Genomic DNA, 23022 nt, shown 5'->3' with positions numbered 1-23022 from the left:
TTCTTTGTACTTCTCTATAGTTCTCTATAGTTGGTTATATTAAATCAATAATAAGTACTGTTGTTCTCTGTTGCACTATTAAAGGGATTTTTGTGCTATAGATGAAGTCTGAAACAGCTTCCAGCTTTTTGGGAATTTCTGTTGCGGTGGGGGGCCCCCACTGAATTTCCGCTTGGGGCCCCAACAGACCCAAGAATCGCCTCTGTCCCAGTGGGACCTGTGCCCTAATCTCTGTTTTGACTTGCCTGGGAAAGTTGTGCTAAAAGGCACAAACGAGCCGAGGACTTTAAGAACATCCCACCACGGTGCGCCTACTTCACAAACTCACATTGTTCTCTCCGCGCAGAGCGCGATCAGACTGTCCATCTTGAGAGGAGTCGGCATTTGATAGATTGTTGTTCGGCTTTGTGAAGGTATGGACTTTAATAAGAGTACACTGGAATAACCTGAAGGCTCTTGTTTTTGCTGGATGTTGCGGATGTTTAGTCCCACCTGGCTGTTGCACCTCTGCACTAATAACTGCGCTCTTGGAGTTTGGTGATGGGCTGTCAGACACATTTGTTGGCTTTGTTGGATGGATCTGCACAAAGTCCTCTATGCTGTATTTCTCTTAAGTTCTTCTTGAAGTTTCTCATGTCTTTCCAGCTCAGTAGGGGTTTTGTGGAAGGGGATCACCTTTCTTCTGGTGGTATTTATAAAATTAGTCTGTTATAGCGAGCTCAGGATAGTTTTACATGCTCTTTGGTGTGCTATTTACATCCCTCTAAATATACTGCAGTGGCTGACTTGACATCAGCCTTTTATATTTTCTCTTCAGCTCAGTTACAGGCTATAATAGTGAACTTTGTACACAGAGGAAAGAAAACAACTATGAAGTATGAATTTATTATAAAAGTGAAAAGTTTTCTCCAGAAAACATTTATGGTTGCACTGAGCTGGCTCTATATTGTGTCTTAAGCAACCTGCGCTTTGAGAAAAAAGAGAGGGAAAAAGTAATTTTTGTGTATATTTCTGCATTTTTATTCCTAAATGAGTGTGCTGCAGATGAAGCACATGTGGTTAAATGTCCTTGGCTCGAAGGGTGTGGTGAGTGGATGGTCTTTCAGAGCAGTGCAGGAATCTGGTTTCTTTGATTCTTTTGTTAGTTTGCTCTTCAAAGACACAAAGTAAATCAGAAGTGTATTGAAATATACAGGTAGTCTGATCATTATGCTTTGTAACTTTTGGGGCCTGTTCATGTGGTGTCAGTTATCCACATGACATTAAACGTGTCTGGAAAGTTTTAGGTTGACGAGAGTAGTGGATGTTTTGATCATGTAAAAGCAGGTTATTCAAGAGGAAACTGCCCTAACCCTATTTATCAAATAGTGTTTTTTAAAAATGTGGTCGTGAGGCTGATGAAATGATAGTTTTCTGTGTATTCAGTGGACTGAAAATTCAAAGTAATGCAGTAATCATAGTGTAATAATTTTTGTGTATTTAAGATGGTCAGAGTAGCGTCAAGCTGCCACCACCTTTGGTAACCCGGTCTGGTCCGGTAATAGAGGTCAGAGAGCACCCACCACAGACAGATATGTATAAAAATAGACAAATCTTTATTTCCAATTAGTTTTCAGGTTAGGGACGTCTGCACCCGGCAGGCCAGTGAGGACAGCTCCAGCAGGTCAGGCAGGTACTCCACCATCCGGTGACACCAACACTGCACACAAGAGAACACACCCAAAAGGGGACACTGCACACAAATCACTGCAACAGGTATCACACTACACACAATGGGAGCTCACTATCAAACTGGCTCCTTAGGGACCACTGCAACATAATGGGTCGAACCCCACTCCTGACGCTAGGGGGCGGTAGAGTGCTGCAAGAGCAATGAGCCGCCCTTCACAGGGCTGCTGGCAGACTGACGTCAATTCATTAAAAGCTTGTTTAAGACAGGAAAGCATATAACACTCAGACTTTCAGGCTACAAGTAAGTTTATATAGAAATCATTAAAATACAGGACTTATCCTGCCTCGGTCTGGTGACGAGACCCCCCCGTGGGGTCTAGGCAATGGAGCTGGGCCGGGCACCGGAGAACAGGCTGCTCAGCTGACAGATGTGGAGTCGGTTGGCGTGGTCGGCGTCACAGGTATAGCCACTGCAAGAGAGCACAGATAATTGGCACGGCTACTCCCCGGTCCCTCGCTACCTAAAGGAGGTGTCTGGCCTCCCCTCTTGATACAGGGCTGATCGACACGACGAACTCCCCTACTCAGCTGTCTTCACTGCCGGCAGCACTACAAGCTGCGAACAGCACCCACCCGCCACAGTGCCACTAGCTCCCGACAAAACTCAGGCCGACGCTCCCACGTCCTCCCGTCTCTCCCCCCCCCTGTCTCTCTCCCCCTACCTCTTTTCTTCCCAGCCACTAACCCAGGTGAGTCTCCTCCCCCTCCCAGGTGGACTGCATCAGCCCCTAATTACCCCCCGCTCCGGCGAGTTCCTCCGCCCTACGCCGCTCTCTCACTACACTCCTCCCTCCCCTAAGGGAGAAGACTCGTCCTCGAGTCAACATGACAAATCATAGTCTCTTGACCACGCCGGTCACGGACCGGGCGTCTTCCTTGTGCAGGGTCAGGTTGACAACTCCCCCCCCTTACTGGGAGGAGTGATGACTCGCATGACTGTTCTAAAACTACCTCAGTGTCCATTGTTTCACTACAGTGAACTGGTGCCTGAACCTCTCCCCTTTCTCCAGGCGAGCCCCCTTCGCTCGTCTCTCCAAAAGGTAACCTTTGGGATGGCCCACCAGCTCCTTGCCTGCTTGTCAGATGACCTCGGCCCGGGCTTGGTACTCCCTCTGACTGCCCTGGAGGACCAACTGTTCTGACATCCTGGGCTGGTGGTGATCCTGGACAAGGGGACAAGTAAGGGGCCTTTAAACCGCCTCTGCAGCTTAGGACACAATCCCCTCCTTCTAGCCTTATTAAGAACCCACACAAATTCCCCTTCAGAATAAAACTGAAGACTTGCTCTAAAGTCAAAATTGGTCTTTTGCTGATTTGACGCTTTAGCCTGATGCTTCCTTACTGCCTCTACGACTGTAGACAGTGTCTCCACCAAGTGGCCGACATATGCACTGACTGAAGAAAATGCTTCCCCAGCCCCCACATCTAGCATTATGTCCACTGGCAGCACCATCTCCCGCCCAAACAGTACCTTATATGGAGTATAACCTGTACTAGCGTGTACACTGCTGCGATATGCCATCATTACATATGGTAACAAAGTGTCCCAATTGGACTGATTTTCCTCCACAAACAGTGACAGCATACACAACAATGTACAGTTAAATCGTTCAATTAGACCATCCGACTGGGGATGATATGGTGTAGTTCTTGTTTTGTGAATATTCAAAAGTTGACACAATTCCCTAAACAAGGTCGACTCAAAAGACCGCCCCTGGTCAGAGTGGATACTCCGGGGGGCCCCAAATCTGCACACCCACTCCTCCACTAACATTTTAGCAATAGTATGGGCCTCTTGATTAGGCAGTGGATATGCCTCTGTCCATTTGGAGAAGTAATCCCCTACAACCAAAACATACTTATTCTTGCAAGATGTCTCTGGTAATGGGCCCAAAATGTCAAGTGCCACTCTTTCATACGGTCTTGACACTGTGGATATTTGGAGGGGGGCGCGAGGAGCGCGACCCTGAATTTTCCTGGAGGCACAATCAACACACTGTCTACACCACTCTTTCACATCACCAAACCACCCCAACCAGTAAAAGCGATCCTTTACTTTCCCTTGCAATTTCTGTATCCCTAAATGGCCACCTGTCGGGGAGTCATGCAACCGAGCTAACACTTTAGGCAGGGGTAGACAATTAGGAAATGAAGATCACTGGCCCGACTATTGTAACCAGTGGCCCAGGTCAACGTCAGGTATAGATCCCAATAATCACGAAAAAGAACAATTCAGTAAATGGCTTTTCTTTCTTTCTTTTTTCTTTGAACCCTGCTGCCATTTCACTATTGACATGCACACAAACTAACACAGGAGATGTTACATTCTCTGCCTTCTTCTTTTTAAAGCAGTTTTGGTGTGCGATGCTCTTTTCATGAGGGTCAAAGCCAGTAGCCCGCTCTGCTACATGGCCCTTGTAGAGTGGAGAACTCCTCAAATAAACAAGCAAGAAATAAAAAAAATAATTTTTACTGCTCATCCTTTGTAAATATATAAAACTAGCCACTCTACATTTCTATAAAGCAAGTGTCTATCGTTAATTGCATGTTAAAATAATTGCATCCAGGGCTTGAAATTAACTTTTTGATCTACTAGCCAAGTGGCTAGTAGATCAAAAAAGTTACTAGCCAACCAGATTTTTTACTAGCCAAAACCAAAACGTTGCTTTACTGTTGTACTTGTATTTCATAGGGGTGTGACGATACACTCAGCTCACGAGACGAGGCACGATATTGGGTTCACAAGATCAAGACGAGACTTTTAAGAAAACTTCAATGAGGAAATAAATGACTGTTCTTTTATTTGAAATTCACAAAATGGAATTGAAATGTTTTAACTAATCATCTTATAATGAATCACTTCAGTTCTACTTTCTAAATATATAATTATCATATGCAGCATGCAGCACTGTAAAAGGTTTCCCCATATAGATATTTTATATATTGATAATTTTGATATTAATGGAAATAACAACCATAAACACCTAAGTTAGATAAATCACAAATACTAAAAAGTAAATTATAAAGAGTAGAAACGATTCTAATATATAAATATAAATTAAATAAAGAATCTAATTCTCACAAATTATAACATAAAATAAAATAAATATAAAATAAATAAAACAACACAGAAATAAAAGTAAATTGCACAAATCCTGTATCACATAAATACACAAGTAGAACAAAATATAAATTGTGTTATAATTTGTTAGTGTGACTCATTTTACTTTTGGCATCATTAGGCTTCCATAGCTGCGCTAGATTCCTCCGCTGCTCCTACCTCAGACTCTCAGTGTAGAGACCTGAGGTTAACCTGCTGCTGCTCCTCTCCTCATCTCATACTTCTGACTGAGATCTTCTCAACAGGTAGAAGCTGTAACAAGCTTAATGATCCACGAAATACACGGTATCAGCAGCTGCACTGAGCGGCCGCGCGCGTTCTGCGGGAGCGAGCAAGGTGTGTTTACGTCCCACGGAGAGCACAGGCTGGCTGCATTGACGGCTGTCTTTGATCGGGATCACGTAAAGTATTAGCGGTATAAACCGAGACGATTTAACAGAAATCATCGCAAAACATTGGAAACAAGGGGAATTAATGTGAAGTTAGATTTTTTTTACTTGTTTTTCTTTTGTTTGTTTTTTTTAATCAAGGGCATTATTTTTACTGGCCCCATCGGGCCAGTGGTTGGAGCGTTCTGGTGGCCCTGACGGTTTTAAAAGTACGTCGGGCCACCGGGCCATTTATATTGTCGACCCCTGCTTTAGGGACCAGGGCCTGTGGGAGAACAACCTGAACCTGCGATGCTGCATCAGTGTTTGCAGGGGGGCCCTTACCAAACGGGAATCCCGAATCTGCAGTTGAGGCCACACAGGAGCATACTTCCGCAGGGGCGAGTTCTCAGGAACCTTCCCCTGTGTTTTAAGCTCAATCAACTGCTTCAGCTCATCGTCCTCCTGTTGGGCTTTTGCTATTTCGTCACCAACCAATTCCTGACCTACTAGTGGACTAGCCCCCCCCTCCTGCACAGCGCACACACTGGGATCTGGGAGGTGCTGCTCCATAGGGTCACATAGTACTTGGCCAGACCGGGACAGCTCAGCTTTAAAGGCAGGCAGCCTTGACATGGCATCCGCATTGGCATGTAATTTCCCCGGCCTGTGGACAATTTGGTATTGAAAACTGGCCAGCTGTCCCACCCACCTAGCCAACTGTCCCTCCAGGCCCTGAAAATTATGTAGCCACCTAAGAGAGTTATGGTCAGTATGAACATATATGAACTCCTTCCCCAACAGGTAGTGCTTGAAATACTTTGTGAATGTTACCATACTTAACAACTCCTTTTTGGTGGTGGCATACTTTCTTTCCTGCTTGGATAGCGCCCTGCTGGCGTAAGCTACAACATGCTCAACCCCATTACCCTCCTGTGACAAAACTGCCCCAATTCCTGCATCACTTGCATCGGTGTCTAAAATAAAGGTTTTGCAGGATCTGGATAAGCCAGCACCGGGGCTGACACCAAATGAGCCTTCAACTGTTCAAAGGCATTCTGGCAAGCTTCAGACCACTTAAAACGCCGGCCCTTCTCTGTTAACTGATGTAGAGGGCGCGCCATCTCTGCAAACCCACGTATAAAGCGCCGGTAGTAAGATGCTAGTCCCACAAAACTTCTCACCTCTGTCTGATTTTTAGGTGTGGGCCACTCTTTTACTACCTGAACTTTAGCTGGATCGGCGCTCACCCCCTCTGCTGAGATGACATGACCAAGGTACTGCACCTGAGTAGAAAACAAATTACATTTGGATGGCTTTACTTTCAGATTTGCCTGGCGTAATCTAAGCAACACTTCATCCAGGCGTGACAGATGCTCCATGAATGTGCGGCCGAACACAATAATATCGTCTAGATAGACCAAACAAGTGGTCCACTGCAGGTCAGCCAAAACCACATCCATGAGCCTTTGAAATGTACTCGGTGCATTACAGAGGCCAAAACTGAGCACATTAAATTCGAACAACCCCTGCCGAGTTATAAAGGCAGTTTTATGCTGGTCCTCAGGATCAATCTCGACCTGCCAGTAACCACTGGCAAGGTCAAGAGTTGAAAACCAGCACGCTTTGTGTAGACTATCTAGGGCATCATCAATTCGGGGGAGGGGGTAGGCGTCCTTTCTGGTAAGATCGTTCAGCCGCCGATAATCAACACAAAAACGCAGACCCCCATCCCGTTTCCTCACAAGAACTACCGGGGCAGCCCATGGGCTACAGGAAGGCTGGATGATACCACTCGCCTGCATCTGTTTAATGTGTTCAGCGCATTCTTCCTGTAAATGAAGAGGAACACGACGTGGATGCAATTTCACAGGCTTGCCATCTCCGGTGTCAATTGTGTGCCTTACAAGGGGGGTCCTCCCTAGATCTGTATCACCTGTACTAAAGACAGAGAGATGTTTATACAACAGATTATAAACAGCTTGTTGGTCTGCATTTCCCAGCCCCTTCTGATTCAGTCCCAACTTCTCAACCAGAGCATCTACAGACCAAGAGGGCTCGTGACCCTTCCTCCCATTAACCTCCCCCAAACCATCCCCCACTTCAATGTCAGTGTAGAGGGTGCCAACTTTCATACCCTCCCTCAGAATCAGTTCTTCATCTGTCACATTGATAACACGAATTGGGACAATCCCCTGTTCTACTTGACACACAACTCGGGCAACCAAAACATTACAGTGGTCAGACAGTGAGGTTGAGGGTTCAAGCATACCTTCCACACGATCCCTGAAGGGGCTTGTGATCATGCCAGGAAGGATAGCCTCACTCCGCGGTGGCACTGCAGTGTCAGATTTAATAACCACAGTGCGAGGCTTCTCAGAGTCTTCTGGAAACAACAGCGGTAAGGTCTTGCCCATCAAGCGAACAACCCTCTCCTTATAATCAATCACAGCCCCATACTTAGACAGGAAGTCAAAGCCCAACAAAATATCACTAGATGGAACATCGGCGACCAAAAACTCGGCCACTAGGGCCAAGGAATCGAATTGACAAACAGTCTGCCATACCCCAGCTATGCACATACCCCCCCCATTAGCAGCAGATACAGTCCCAGAATAGTCAGTCAATTTACAAGCCCCCTTTGTAATAGTGATCCACAACTCCCTGGGGATTATGGAGCGGTCAGCACCACTATCCACTAACACTTGAAAATCCACCCGCCCACTTTAGCGGCTATGTGGCTACCTTTACGGTTGCTAGAGGCCAAAGTCCGAGTCACAGTCAAGGGGGCAGGCATTTGGCCTGCTGTGCCCACCCCCTTTAGTTTCCCTGTGCATAGGGGCAATCACGGCGCAAGTGTCGGTCACATCCACACTCCCAACACACCCCAGCCTGCCTACTGACCCTACGCCTAGAGGGGACATTAGGAACAGCTCCAGGGCTGACATCAAAGTTCCTGGGTGGCCTAGAGGGGTTAAGAGGGATTGCTGCACCAGGAGGCTGTTGTAATACCTGCATAGCAGTTTGCATCGTTTTAACCTCCTGCCGCAGCCCCTCAACTGCTCCTAATAAAGCCTCAAAACGCTCCTCAGTTTTGCTGGGACCTTCTGCAACCCCCCTTACTTTAGCATCAGGGGCAATGTGTGTTTGTTCCAAAGCTCTAAGAAGCTTCATTTCAGCAGCCAAATGAATTGCAGCCTCTAATGTTTTAGGTTTAGCTGCACGGAGGCTAATACGGAAGTCCCCTGCAGTAAAATGGGTAATGAACTGATCTCTGGCTAATAAATCTCGGGTATGGTCATCCACGGAGGGGTACGCTTTAATAACCAGTCTGCGCAAAGCATTACCAAATTCCTGGGCGGTCTCATTGGGTAACCTCCTCCTTTCAGTGAAGGCAACCCTGTTCCAGTCATCACCATGACAGGGGTCCAAATATCTGGACATAGCTGCTTTCAACAGGGCATAATTACTTTTTGCCTCCCCAGAAACCCCATTAAACATATCACGAACATGACCCGACAGCAATAAAGACATAAATTTAAGCTTAACAGGGTCGTCCCACCCATTAACATTAGCCGCCAACTCAAATTGTTCCACCCAATCAGACCATTCACGGCCCAACCCAGTAAAAACTGCGGGCATAAACACAGGGCGTGAAATGCCACCAGTTGGAACAGGCAAAGAGCCCACAGAGGGATTAACCCGGCTAGCATTTGCTTCTGAGGACCCCTGCTGGGGTGAGATACTCTCTGCCTCTGACATTGTTCTTTATTAATTTTAATATTTATATATTTGATCCGACCGCTGCCACCAGTGTAATAATTTTTGTGTATTTAAGATGGTCAGAGTAGCGTCAAGCTGCCACCACCTTTGGTAACCCGGTCTGGTCCGGTAATAGAGGTCAGAGAGCACCCACCACAGACAGATATGTATAAAAATAGACAAATCTTTATTTCCAATTAATTTTCAGGTTAGGGACGTCTGCACCCGGCAGGCCAGTGAGGACAGCTCCAGCAGGTTAGGCAGGTACTCCACCATCCGGTGACACCAACACTGCACACAAGAGAACACACCCAAAAGGGGACACTGCACACAAATCACTGCAACAGGTATCACACTACACACAATGGGAGCTCACTATCAAACTGGCTCCTTAGGGACCACTGCAACATAATGGGTCGAACCCCACTCCTGACGCTAGGGGGCGGTAGAGTGCTGCAAGAGCAATGAGCCGCCCTTCACAGGGCTGCTGGCAGACTGACGTCAATTCATTAAAAGCTTGTTTAAGACAGGAAAGCATATAACACTCAGACTTTCAGGCTACAAGTAAGTTTATATAGAAATCATTAAAATACAGGACTTATCCTGCCTCGGTCTGGTGACGAGACCCCCCCGTGGGGTCTAGGCAATGGAGCTGGGCCGGGCACCGGAGAACAGGCTGCTCAGCTGACAGATGTGGAGTCGGTTGGCGTGGTCGGCGTCACAGGTATAGCCACTGCAAGAGAGCACAGATAATTGGCACGGCTACTCCCCGGTCCCTCGCTACCTAAAGGAGGTGTCTGGCCTCCCCTCTTGATACAGGGCTGATCGACACGACGAACTCCCCTACTCAGCTGTCTTCACTGCCGGCAGCACTACAAGCTGCGAACAGCACCCACCCGCCACAGTGCCACTAGCTCCCGACAAAACTCAGGCCGACGCTCCCACGTCCTCCCGTCTCTCCCCCCCCCCTGTCTCTCTCCCCCTACCTCTTTTCTTCCCAGCCACTAACCCAGGTGAGTCTCCTCCCCCTCCCAGGTGGACTGCATCAGCCCCTAATTACCCCCCGCTCCGGCGAGTTCCTCCGCCCTACGCCGCTCTCTCACTACAATAGGCTATGATACACGCCCTCTGGTCTTAATTCTTTTGACATTTTTGCCCTTTTCCCATAATTTTTTTGTTGCTAGAATACCATTTAACCACAGTTGCAGACTTTTAACAAGAGTTGGCACAATAAATGCATGACAGTGGTCAACATTTTATCATCATCTCACCAGATAAGATGGAATGGAGGAGTTAACGAGACAGATGGACTTCTCAGGAGGCTTGTCAGAAGAAAATGGTGAGATTCCCAAATTCACTTCTGGTAGATAAAAGGCATCATAAAAGAAACAATAAAAGCATGAGGAGAGGGATTGGTTTGTCCAAATCACAAACATCCCCACTTTTTTATACTTGTATGATGTGTGCAGACAACAGAGGAGAATAGAGGCGCATTTGTTTCGCTCAAAGCATAAAATAATTACATTTGAAAAGCTCAACAGTAACATGTTTTTACAAATGCAATGTCCTAGGATAATCCACAGATTTGAAAATGTGATTTCTCGTTAATGACAAAGCTAAAGCTTGATGACAGATTGGTGTAGGGTTACTTTAGACACAAAAACCCCAAACACTTCTCCTTAGATAGCACTGCAGCCTCTCCTTGGGTGTTGCTTTTGTTTCTTTTTCTTGGGGGCTTACTGTTACTAACAACATGGCATGACTTCACTAGTCTCAGTTTTCATTTCTATTCCTCATTCTCAGGGGCTCATGGTGTAAGTCATGCTCTGGTTTTTGCTCCAGTAGTCATAACTGGATCTAAAAGTACAGCTCAACTTGTACTAACGACTTCTGACACGTGCGAGGATGGAGAGGTCAGGGGACACCTGATTATATGCTTGATGCCGACCAAGAGAAACATATAATCAGCCACCCTGTCGTTCTTCTCTTGTTTTTTGTGTCATTTTTTAAAGTAAGCAAGTTGAGTTGTATGTAAGTAGTCCTGCTCAAACTAATAGTTACAAAGCTCTTTACACGAGGGAGAAAAAGAAAGTGAAAAACAGAGACACGAGATAATCAAACATAGTTGAAGGATCGTAAAAAAGCCAAAACAATTGAGTTAGAAAGTGATTTTGACAAATGTGCACCGACTTGGCTTCTCCGAGACTTTGTTGGAAGCCGTTCAAAGGCGAGAAGTGACAACAGTAAAAGCTCGATCACCTTAAGTTTTCATCCTTAACCTTGAAACAGACAGTAGTCCCTAAAAGGACAGAAGAAGAAGAGGAGGAGGAGGAGGTGGAGCAGGGAAGGAGGCAGCATGAAAGTGAAGAGGAATTTATATTGTCTATAACTGAATACAGTGAAAAGTCAAGAGGCTACAGCTAGAGAGTAAAAAGCCACCTAGTGGAAGAAGATTGTTACTGATGTTAATCATCATCAGCAAGTTAATTATAAAGGATCTGATTAGCACAAACTTAAACTTCATTAGTTTTCTACGGTCTACATTTATTATAATCTAAAGGTTCGGACACAGACAAATTATTATTTTTGTGAGAACAGGACTCCAAATTTGATGTGTGTACTTTCTATAGAATAGTGAGCTTTTGAATTATTATATTAAGTACTGTTTTTTCTCATGCATTCACAAAAGAGTTAACTTTGCAATAGTAAAAATCAAGTTGAGCTTAAAGATGAATTATTGACCTTGGAAAAAGCAGTTTGGCAGGAAGGACTCTTAGCACACGGTCTGCTCATTGGAAAACATCAGTCACAATTTCAGCGGCTTGTAGCCTTCTTGTAGCCTTCATCGCCTCATTTGTCTTGAAGATGGTTTAATTATTATGTTGAAAGTTTCCAGAGAGTGAAACTTGGAAGTTTTTGTCAAAGTGAAAATTGAAAACCGTTACAAACTCTGAAAAGCCGGACTTCCCTGATAAAGTTATTTGTTTTGATAATTTAGTTTATATTTATCAGTTATGGAAGAAGTGTTGAGACCTTTACTGACGGAAAAGTAGTAATATCATATTATAAAAATAAAAATCCTACAAGCAATACAAAAGTATTAGTAGCAAAATGTACTTTAAGGTATTAAAAGTATTCATTAGGTGACATAATGAGTGTTGTATAATTTAATTATTATCACTGTCAAAGCAGGTTTTTAAAGTTTAAGCTTGTTAAGGTGGAGATAGTTTTAACTACTTTATAAATGATTGCGTAGTTAGTATAAGCTGTTAAAATCTTCATCTTCACAATAACTAGTAATGATATCTGTCAGATAAATGCAGCAGAGTAAAAGAGTAGACGTATAAAGTAGGATAATCAATCAATCAATCAATCAATTAAACCAAACAATCAATCAATCTTTATTTATAAAGTGCAAAATCACAACAAAAGTCATCTCAAGGCACTTTTCACATAGAGCATGTCTACCCTTTAATTTAATATAAAGAGACCCAACATTTTTCTGATTATGTAATAACTTATTATGTAACATCTAAAAATAGTCATGATTGAATAAAGCAACAACCAAATTTAGAGTTAGGAAACAAATTGACATTAAGATGCTACCACTCAAGAAGTGAATCTGTTTCATCAGGACTGTGTGTGTGGTTGAATCAGATTTGATTGACAGGGACCAAAAACAACCCACTGACTGTTACTGAATCCTGATTGGTTCCTATAAGTGTATGACATTGCATTGTTCTAGCTGAGCCTCGCCGGTTTAAAACAAACAGAAACCTCTCAAGTGCAGTGATTATACCGGTTCAAACTTTGGCAGAAAGTGGTGTGCTCATACAGTACTCCATCATTCATAGTGATTGGTTGATTGTTTTCAGGCCTTTAATGGTTAAGAAATAATTTACTAATTTATTCAATTATAAGAAAAATAATAGTCATTAGTAATGCATTTTAGACAGGTTATGTGTGTCTCACTTTTCTAAAAAGCCTTAATAAAGCTCTTAATAAAAGGCCAGTTTTTTAGTGTATGTTTCTTATAATAAACCATTAACGTTCCATTCAGGGGCACGGAGGACTTCTTGATGAAGTTTAGAGCCAAAAAGACAAAGCAAATTTCCTGTTGGAGATGGATGAAACTTATCCAGAGGGATTTCTTTAACTTGCTTATAAACAATTAATAAATTCTGCCTTATTAGCCAGTCTACCCATAGGACAGTAGCACTACAGTAGCTCTGTTAACAGAGGAAGTAAAGTCAACTCTGGAAAGATAAAAGCACATCATCATGCCAGCCACTCAACACTCCATTAAGCACCTGCCCACTGGGATAAACATACTTTAAATACTGTAACATAAAGCTTGCTCTATAGATAACATATACATTAGCCAACATGGAGCACAAAGCACAGTGCACACACACTGTATTCATTTTCTTTCTTTCTGTTTGCTATCAGTTGTCACAGAAACTATAACTTCCACGACCAGACTGACTTCTCTGCCACCAAGTGAGTGTCTCTTTTTTCCTGGTCCCTAACCCACGCCTGCCTAAAGTATTGTCCCTAAACTATAGCATAAAACAATAATTATAGCTGGGCAGGTCCAAAGGAAGCCCCCGATGACTAACAGCTTCTCCTTGTTTTGCTGTGTGTCTTCTTGTTGCTAGAGGGAACCAGCGGATCAAATCACAGGAATATGTCCAGCAGTGCTGGAGGGCTGAGCTTGGAGAAGAATGTCTTAACCCTGAACAGTGGAACTTATTTCAGTTCATGTGAGAATATATTTCCACTTGTGGTCCAAATTTGGGAAGTGGTTGTCTTCAGAAAAGTTTTGAAATGCTGAATGTTGTATTTTAAGCTCCTGTTTGAACTAAACAAATAGATTTTGATTTATGAGTTTGTGTATCATTAATGTTTCCACTTGCAGTTTTTAAGAACTTCCTTAATGTGACTAATATATAAGCCTGTTTAACTCTGTAGAGATGTTACAGTTACAAGAAATGACTTGTGTACATCCCTCCAGCCTCTGTAGGTGTTAATACCAGCAACTACAGCTCCTCCTCAGGAGTTTACCTTGGTGGAGACTCCTCAGGAGGAGGTGATGGAGGGGGGAGCTACATAGATGGAGAAAGCTATGGAAGCGGAGGCGTTGTTGGCAGCAGTGGTTCTGGAGGTGGCAGTTATCACGTGAGCTCGGTGTCAAAGATCAGGACCAGCTCGTCTGGTTGGGCCCGGAGAACGCAGGCTGCCGGCTCATCACGAAGTCTGTCGCCAGCTTTCCGGGAGAGGAAGACCATAAGCAGTCGCTCAGGAGGTTACGACGGTGAGCTTTGAACAGGCACTGTTCAGTTGGCATCGCAGGCGCTTATAAAAACGAGGAAACTGTTGGGCACTGTCGAGGGTGCAGTTTATATTTCTTCTAAGCCGTGTGTTTCTTTTTAGGAAGTTCCAGTGCAAATTCCTCTCCAGAATTTACACGCAAAGATTATGGCAACTATTGTAAGTGAAAGCTTCATTCCTCCAGCTTCATCCTCGTTTTGTGTCTATGTACATTTAATGTTTTTTTTCTTCCATTTTTCTGTTTGTTTTCTTTTCAGGCTCCAGTGCCACGCGAGGGAGGAGTGAAAGCAGAGGTATTAAGTCTTCCTGTCTTTATTTTTGCACCATCTAACTCTGCATTGTCCTGGCTTACGTTTTATTAAATCAGGATTTCTTTGTCCATTGTGTGTTGTGATTTTTTTTTCCAGAGAGCGAGATCAGAACCAGATTACAAAGTGCCTCCCCCTCACCTTCCAGATGTAAGACAGCTTGAGACACATGGATCCATATGGTGCCGGTTATGCAATTCCCCATTAAAGCCACAAAGCATCTTCATCTGAGCGTGTTCATCAAAACAGGGAGCAGGGTTACTTATGAGGAGCGTGTTCTTTTGAATTATGCTGCTTTCAAATGCTTCAAGACCCCAGTATATCACACATAAGGCATTCCCTTCTCTTCCACTTCTCAAATGCACATTTACACTTGTGAAATTTCAATTAGTAACACGTGCAGTTCTCCAGACAAAAGCTATACATCAGCGGAAAGTAAGAGGGCGAGATTTAAACGAGTATCACAGGGTTTATTTGCGTTGTGCTCGAGTGAGGAAGAAGTTTATGTGCAGATTTGTGGTGGCAACAAAGGCACACATGACTCACTGTTTGCTGTGCCTGCCATTAGAAACCTAACAACTGTGGAGGGTCAGAGAATTGTTGAGGCTGATTGCTCCCCCTGCTGATTAAAGCCAACAACTGCTGTGATTTTATCCACATTTTTGAACAGTTAGTCATCCGGTGCCACCTTAACCCCAGCTCAGCAGGGTGTCAGATTGCTGTGTGGCTTTTCTCTGTGATTTCACCAGCAGTGAAAGAAGTCTTCAGAGCATTTACTTGGAAAAAATAGCACTCCTGCAGTGTAAAAATTAGAGTTACCCAAGAAACTTTTACTTTCCTTGAGGGTGTTTCCATTATATGCTACTCTATTCTTCTACTTCACTATATTTCAGAGACAAAGATCTGAACTTCACTGCATTTATTTAACGGATCATAAGTATTAGTTACTTTGAAGATCTGAAGATTTCACATACAAAGCTCATAGAGTATGGAGCATTGTTACAGATCAGATGTATACAAAGCAGTTAAAATGAGATCCACCTCCTATAACTATAACATTACAATGCTGCTTACATGATGACATATGGAGTATTTTTACTTTAAGCTCACCTTTATTGTCATATGTATTAAAAAAAACATGTCCTCCAGCTCTCTCTGCCTTAACACAATGAATACACTATCCCGAAACAGCAAAAATACATTACAGACCTAAATAGACTATGTACACACATTGTAAAGTACACAATAACACAGTGTATATGGGTACACCATCTGTTCACCAGCCTGTGGAAAGAAGCTCTTACTGAGATGGGTGATGTCTGATTTGTTGCTCTGGTAACATTTTGTAGATGTAAGCAGATACTTTAAGTACTTCTGTACTTCTACATAAGTAAAATTGTGAGTGCAGGACTTTTACTTTTACTTTTAGATGAGTATTTTTATAATGTTATATTGCTACATAGTTCAGTAAAATGATCGACACTGTTTAAACCACTTGTAAAAATACTTAATTACAGGTAAAAGTCCTACATTCAAAATTTCACTTAAGTAAAAGAACAGAAGTACTATGAGCAAATCATGTACATGAATTATGAACAATGGTCCCCAAGTATTTTATTGCTGTACTGTTTGTCATATTTTTGGATTACTATCAATGATGCATTAATACGATTTCAGCATTTCAGTGTTCCAGCTGGACAAAGTGGAGCAAATTAACTATGTTTGGTAGTTTGATCTGTAACAATGTTTCATATTATGTCTGTTAACTCTAAATCTGCAAAGGAACTAATAACAATATCTGTAAAATAAAAATAATTGTTCAATATTGCTTGTTGAAATTTAGCTGAGTAGAAAAATAAAGTAGTATGAAATTAGAAGTACCTCAAAGTTTTGTATAATCACAGTACTAGAGTACATGTACAATGAAACGTGTGAGGTATTGCAGGGCAGTATTTTCAGTGTTAAGGGTTCACATCAGAGTAACATTAGATTGTGGTGTTTGCAGGGATGGAGTTGGACGACGTGAAGAAGCTGCTGAAGGGTCGCTCTAGCAGTGTCAGCCCTACTCGCTCCTTCACCACTCTGCCTGTTCCCAAGAAGGCCGGCGTGGAAACCAAGACTGTCTCTGTGGCCTCTCAGTCGGGTACACACACATTCATAGACACTTTGTCTCCCTCTCAATGATATATGGTTGTTGTCGTTTAACAACACTCACTGCAGTTTTTAAGGTATTTAAAGAATCCTGAAGGACTTTTCTTCATCTGGATTTTTAAAACAAAACAATTTCTGTCCAGTGCAAAATATAAAATATTTTAACCCTGTTCTCTTCTTGCTTGTTTTGTTTTAATACAAGAAAATGAAAATATATTGTTAGTTAAGGAAATTAATGAAAAAATAATACATATAAAAATATATCAATATTTTTTATGTTCTGTTTTATGGAACTTCTGGATACCTTTTTACTTCAATAAAGTAACAGCTGTGGAAATGTGTCAAAAACCCAGATCCAGATGGTCCAGATGGACAGAGGAGCCTTTGAGGATTGTAGAAATATTTTCAAATTTGCAAAAGGTGATGTTAAAGGACCTTTTTGAAAGCTAAAAACAAAAACAGTGACTCAAACAAAATGAGCAAACACAAGAGGTGGTTAAGTGAGATCAATTTTATGTCCTCTTGATTGTAGCCTTTTTGTTTCTTTCTCTCCTGCAGTGTCAACTTCGTTTGGCTCTGGTGTGACGTCAGCTGGATTCAACACCATTGATGCATCTGGCGTGTATGATAATGGGCAGTTTGATACTGGTGTGAAAACAGGTCAATATGATATCAGTGTGAAATCAGGGCAGTATGGCACTGGTATCAGATCAGGCCAGTATGATAGTTTGAAATCAGGACAGTGTGAGACTTGTGTCAGATCAGGCCAATATGATGCTGGTGTCAAATCAAGCCAGTATGATGTCAGTCTGAGTTCAGGACAGTACGGTACTGGTGTCAAATCAAGCCAGTATGATGTCAGTCTGAGTTCAGGACAGTACGGTACTGGTGTCAAATCAAGCCAGTATGATGTCAGTCTGAATTCAGGACAGTACGGTACTGGTGTCAAATCAAGCCAGTATGATGTCAGTCTGAGTTCAGGACAGTACGGTACTGGTGTAAAATCAAGCCAGTATGATGCTAGTGTGAGTTCGGGACAGTACGGTACTGGTGTAAAATCAAGCCAGTATGATGCTAGTGTGAGTTCAGGACAGTACGGAACTGGTGTAAAATCAAGCCAGTATGATGCTAGTCTGAAATCAGAGCAGTACAGTGCCGGGGTGAGATCGGGCCAGTATGACACTTCCACGCTGGATGCTCTCCTTCCATCTTTCTCCTGGTCCACCGCCACCCTGCCCTCCTCCTCCACCACGGTGGTCACTGGCAACGCCAGCAGCTACACGTACCAGGCGGGCAACAACAACATGTTCTCACCCCTCAGCGCCACCTCACCCTCGTCCCTGTCAGGTAAGACTCAAAGTCCCCGCAGTATCACCTGTTACCTGTAGGTGAACTGACATCTTGTTAGAAAGTTAGTGAGGAACATTTGATGAAGGTTTTGTCGTTATTAGTGCTGTTATCAGTCAGTTGATCAAGTAAATGTGCAAAACTTTTAAGCTTCTTGGATGTGAGAATTTGATTCTTTTCTGTTTTTTATTATCATTTTACATTAAATATCTTTGGATTTTGTTTGTTTGTCAGAAAAAACAGACACTATGAAGATATCGCTTCAGAAACTGTGATGGGCATTTTTCAGTATTTTATGACATTTTATGAACTGAGCAGGTCATCTTTTGGTTTATGTATTCTGGGTCAGCTGTATGCTTAACTGTAAAGTGTACTCTCACTTGTCAAGTGAATCCTCTGTAATGCCTTCAGGAAAACAAAGCGCTATTTGAATTCCTTCATTCCTCCTGCTATCAGGCTACTAAATGCAGACAGCATTGAAAAATCTGTGTGGACTACAAATGTCTTTCTTTCAGTTTTGTGTTTTTTTGTTGTTGTTATCAACTGGCTCCTCATGTAAGCCTGCAAATACTGTAGGCCTACATGACGACCTGAGAGGGCCATAGTGTGTCCTCTGCTTGTGTTCGTATAGGCCATACGATCATATATGATCTGTTGTCACTGGCATGCCAGTGCTTGAATGCTGCTGCTAAACTGAGTTTTATTTATGTGGACTTGACAGGCTGTGGAACTTAAATGCCCTTCTGGGATAAATAAAGTTGTCTGAATGTGAATCTGAATCTTAACACCTTGTATATGTTATTTCCAGTTTGTTGTATTTATTTTTTATTTTTTTGTCCTTCCATATCTGTGTTTTTTGTTTTGATTTCCTTCTCTTAATTTTTTATTCATCCTGTGAATGAATCCTTCATTTTATGTGTTAATTAAAAAAAAAAAAAAATCAAAGTCAAGAGTTTGAGGAAAATATTTTGCAGCTCTAGATTTGACCCTGTATGTCTCTGTTTGTAGTTTATGGCTTTCAGAATAATCTGGCGCCCACCTCTGGCAGTGTCCTCACCACCAATGGCCATAATGTCAATGCTCATTTGGGAGGTATGGTGGCACAACACTCTTGACAGTTTCCTGAGTCAATAAATATTCAAAATAGTGCTTTTATTTAATCAGTGTTAACATGCACTTGTGTTTGTCTCTGCAGGTTATGGAGTTCAGAAGAATGTGTCAAACGGTGGTGGTGTTGTCAGCACTGGAGTCTCTACAAGTAAGCACAAATTAGTCCTGTTAGTCCAGTCAAATCTAAAAATGAGTCACTTCTTACCGTAACCTTGTTGTTTTTGTTGTCAGCCACTAGATCCCAAACTGAAGATGCATATAAGAAAGATTATAAGTTCCTGATCTCTGAAAAGGAGAACGTTCCAGCCAAAAGAGATGCAGAGATACTAATTTTGGCCAAAGACAGTGGCAAGCAGTTCACCACCACTGGCATCAGCGTTCATTTAGGAGGAGGTCAGTCAGCTGCTTTAACACCTCATTTTCCATCATCTTAGTGGAACTTCTCAACATTCTTGAAACCAATCTTAGATCCCCAGATTCCCAAGTTGTATAGCATATTAGGCAGAATACAACTCTTCTATTTTCATTAATAAAACATCAAGAAACCCTGATACTGCTCACTTGGTAAATTCATCATTTAAGCTTATTGGATCTGCTCAGTTCTCTTAAACCATCACAACACAAACACAAACACTTCTGTTTTGTAAAAAAATAGCTGAAATGACCGAAAGTGAATTCAGCTTGTACTAATTATGTTTAATGAATGTTGTTATTTTTCCAGGGTCACTTTCAGGAGACTCCATAAAAAAAGAGAAGCTTATTTCAAGCTATAGTGAGACGGCGCCACTGAAGACAGAGAGCGGCAACACTTACTGTGAGTGATCATTTAACACATCTTAAGGAGGAAAAATTACATTAATTAAAAAAACTAAATCAGCAACCATTATTTATTCATTCACTAGATGGGTCGTCTGGAGTTGTAATGAAAGACAAAGCCACCTATGCAGGTATGTTTGATTGTATGTATGTTAATACTTTCAGGATGGTGACTGTTTTAATTTTGGAAAGTGAGAATTATCTTCTGTCTTCAGAGATTCACAGGGACAGCGGCATCTTTGGAGGAGGAGGATTTTGCTGCTGCTCTGACGCATGCTGCTCCTGGTGGAAATGGCTGCTGGGTCATCTCCTTCTCTCCTTGCTCCTGCTGGGACTCCTCTTTGGGCTCATTGCATTAGGTGAGGATCATTTATGAAACATTCTGAAATTGAATTTAGGGATGAAGATTAAAAACCTCAGGAGTCATGCGATACTCTCTGGTATTGCTCTGCAGTGAAGCTACTGGGAGTGACTGTTTTTGAACCAATGAAATGTGTGTTTCAGCTTTTACAGGCATGTGAGCATTATTTCACAGTGCTGCAAAGAACTGGTAGCCTGTAAACGTACTCCTCTCCCTGGAAATTTGATCCCTGGGCTCTGTCCCAGTGCCATAAAGTCAGTCTGACATTCATTGTCAGTGGAGCAGCTCCAGAAATTGCTGCCTGATGACATCACAGACTCCAGTTTGTTACCCTGTGGCAGGAGACTTGTTGATGTGTATTAAACCTTATAAAACATGTACAAACCTGGAATAACATTTGCATTCCCTCATCCTCATTTGGGGTTTATTTTTACCTAAAGCATCCACACAGCAAAACCTGTTGACTGCATTTAATAAGACACATAAGAAATGACTGACTTTTTCAGTTATGTTATAAGTGTAATCAGAAAAGTAGAGAATACAGAGTGTGTGTACATAATATGTATTTTTTAAATCTAGTTTATAGCGCCTTGGTAGCCAAGTGGTTACTGTGCATGCCACATAATGGCAGCATCCCCAGTTTGATTCCGTTAAGGGACCTTTGCTGAAGGTCATTCCCCTCTCTCTCTCCCTGTTTCCTGTTGGCCTCGATGCCACCTACTATTAAAAAAGCCCAGAAATAAATCTTTAAAAAAATTAACCAACAAACAGATAAATACTTAATAAAATCCTGTTTGCTGAATATGAATTGATTAAAGTGCCGTGTGTTAACATGCAGCCCTATACTGAGACTGTTTCTCTTATTTCATCAATAATTTGGTTTCTTGAGTGATCATAGAGATCATATGGGTTGTGTTAGATTGACTTTTCAGCTTTAGTTCATGAGATTCTGGCAGAATATCATGGGGAAAACACACAACAGGCATACAGATGACCGTAGTTAAAAAAGCTTGAAACAGGACAAATCAATCTAAATTAATTTCATAAACAATTAGTCAAAATACTTATTTTATATCTATTTTTTTAAGCACTGAAATTAACACCAGCCAGCACATTACCCAATAAGAGAATAAGGGTTTATGGTTTGTGTCTATGATCACATCTGTATCTAATCTGTAAATATGTTTTGTATTTCTTATTTGAGTTTTTTGGATGTTGTTTGGTTGTTTGGATGTAATTCAAGTTGTTTGGATGTAATTCAACCACTTGATTTTTTTCACAACTGCAATATTTTGCTGTATTTTATCTTTTACAGTTCCTTATTTTTAAGCAATTCTTCTTTAATTAATTAACAAGATGAACGTAGTAAAATATTTACCACATTGTTTACCATCTTGTTACTTAATAGCTTTCTCAAATATATTGTTCCCCATCCCATTCAAAAAGTCTATTTTGTAAATGATTTCTTCCTTATTCCTTCTTTTTGGAAATTTTGTTGATATAAAAATCTGTCAAAATGGTTCATTGAGTTTGTGGATGAAAATTATGGATATTTGAGTACCCAACCCCAGGAGCTTACTACAGATAAATTCTTCACCTGTGGGAAACACTGTATTTGTGTGTCAAAGTACAAACTGAGACTAATTTCTTAACTCTGCTTGAATATATGCTCATTGTGTGTGAATCCTAACAAATTTTGATGTCCTTTTCTTAGCTGAGGATGTGAGAAAGCTGAAGAATCGAGTGGCTACTTTGGAGGCTGCATCCTCATCCGCTACTGCTCACGCCAGTCGTCTGTCATGTACCAATGACACCAACGCCAATGTGGATGCGGGTGTAAGCAGAGGACACATAGATCTTGCGGCTCTCCAGATTGAAATCCAGAACATGATGAGATCTGAAATGAAGTCACAGGAATTCAGAGGTACTGCACATTTACACACATACACACATACACACACACACACACACACACACACACACACACACACACACACACACATAAAATCAAACAGGCTTATCTGATGGCTGTTTTCTCTTTTAGATTTAATAGCATCCTCTGTGCAAGTAGAAAGGGGATTGCCTGGACTTAAAGGTGAAATACAAATATAATTAATTTCATAAAATCTTTTTCTTCTTTTTAATTAATTACCAGGAGCTGTGTTTATTTTATGTTAATTTATGTTTATTCTGCTTTTTTCAGGGGACACTGGAGCTAAAGGTTAGGGAGAAAACCACTTGCTGTTATAAATCTTTTTCAGATTTCTTCAGTTTTAATTCTGTTATGTTGAATTTGTATTTGTTTGTGATCTACTGCATACTGTCATCATAATCAAATGGATGTTTTTCTTGTCACAGGAGATCCTGGTTTCCCTGGACAGCCAGGTTAGGAATAATGCCTCATATTTTCCTTGAGTCATTACCAGTACTACATAATTTGTGTAGGATCACCATGTAATTTTACTTTCTGTGACCTTTGACCTCAGGTCCTCCTGGTTCGATTGGCCACCCAGGTATTGATGGTCAGAAAGGACAGAAAGGAAGCCAAGGTACAGAGAGTGGTTCAGTTCAAAGTACACAATACAAGTATGCTGTTTGGTTTATTAAGAGTAAGTG

The 23022-nt window shown here is 42.0% G+C and overlaps 1 protein-coding gene across 1 annotated transcript in view; it reads left to right on the top strand.

The window, feature by feature from the left end:
- The first annotated feature begins 323 nt into the window (after positions 1–323).
- Positions 324–23022, top strand: part of LOC128372512 (collagen alpha-1(XVII) chain-like) — a 29621-nt gene continuing 6922 nt past the window's right edge. The window contains 22 exon segments of the mRNA XM_053332607.1: positions 324–413; positions 10257–10321; positions 13432–13482; positions 13641–13745; positions 13997–14296; positions 14416–14472; positions 14571–14606; positions 14721–14771; positions 16627–16764; positions 17331–17406; positions 17743–18119; positions 19128–19211; positions 19315–19377; positions 19461–19622; positions 19951–20043; positions 20132–20176; positions 20261–20404; positions 22121–22330; positions 22451–22501; positions 22610–22627; positions 22765–22791; positions 22893–22955. Coding sequence (XP_053188582.1) covers positions 10267–10321; positions 13432–13482; positions 13641–13745; positions 13997–14296; positions 14416–14472; positions 14571–14606; positions 14721–14771; positions 16627–16764; positions 17331–17406; positions 17743–18119; positions 19128–19211; positions 19315–19377; positions 19461–19622; positions 19951–20043; positions 20132–20176; positions 20261–20404; positions 22121–22330; positions 22451–22501; positions 22610–22627; positions 22765–22791; positions 22893–22955 — 2206 coding nt within the window. The 5' untranslated portion in view covers positions 324–413; positions 10257–10266.

This window comes from Scomber japonicus, chromosome 14 (assembly GCF_027409825.1).
Source record: "Scomber japonicus isolate fScoJap1 chromosome 14, fScoJap1.pri, whole genome shotgun sequence".
Classification (NCBI taxonomy): domain Eukaryota; kingdom Metazoa; phylum Chordata; class Actinopteri; order Scombriformes; family Scombridae; genus Scomber; species Scomber japonicus.
The sequence above is the reverse complement of the archived record's forward strand: the minus strand, read 5'-3'. Positions and strand labels throughout refer to the sequence as shown.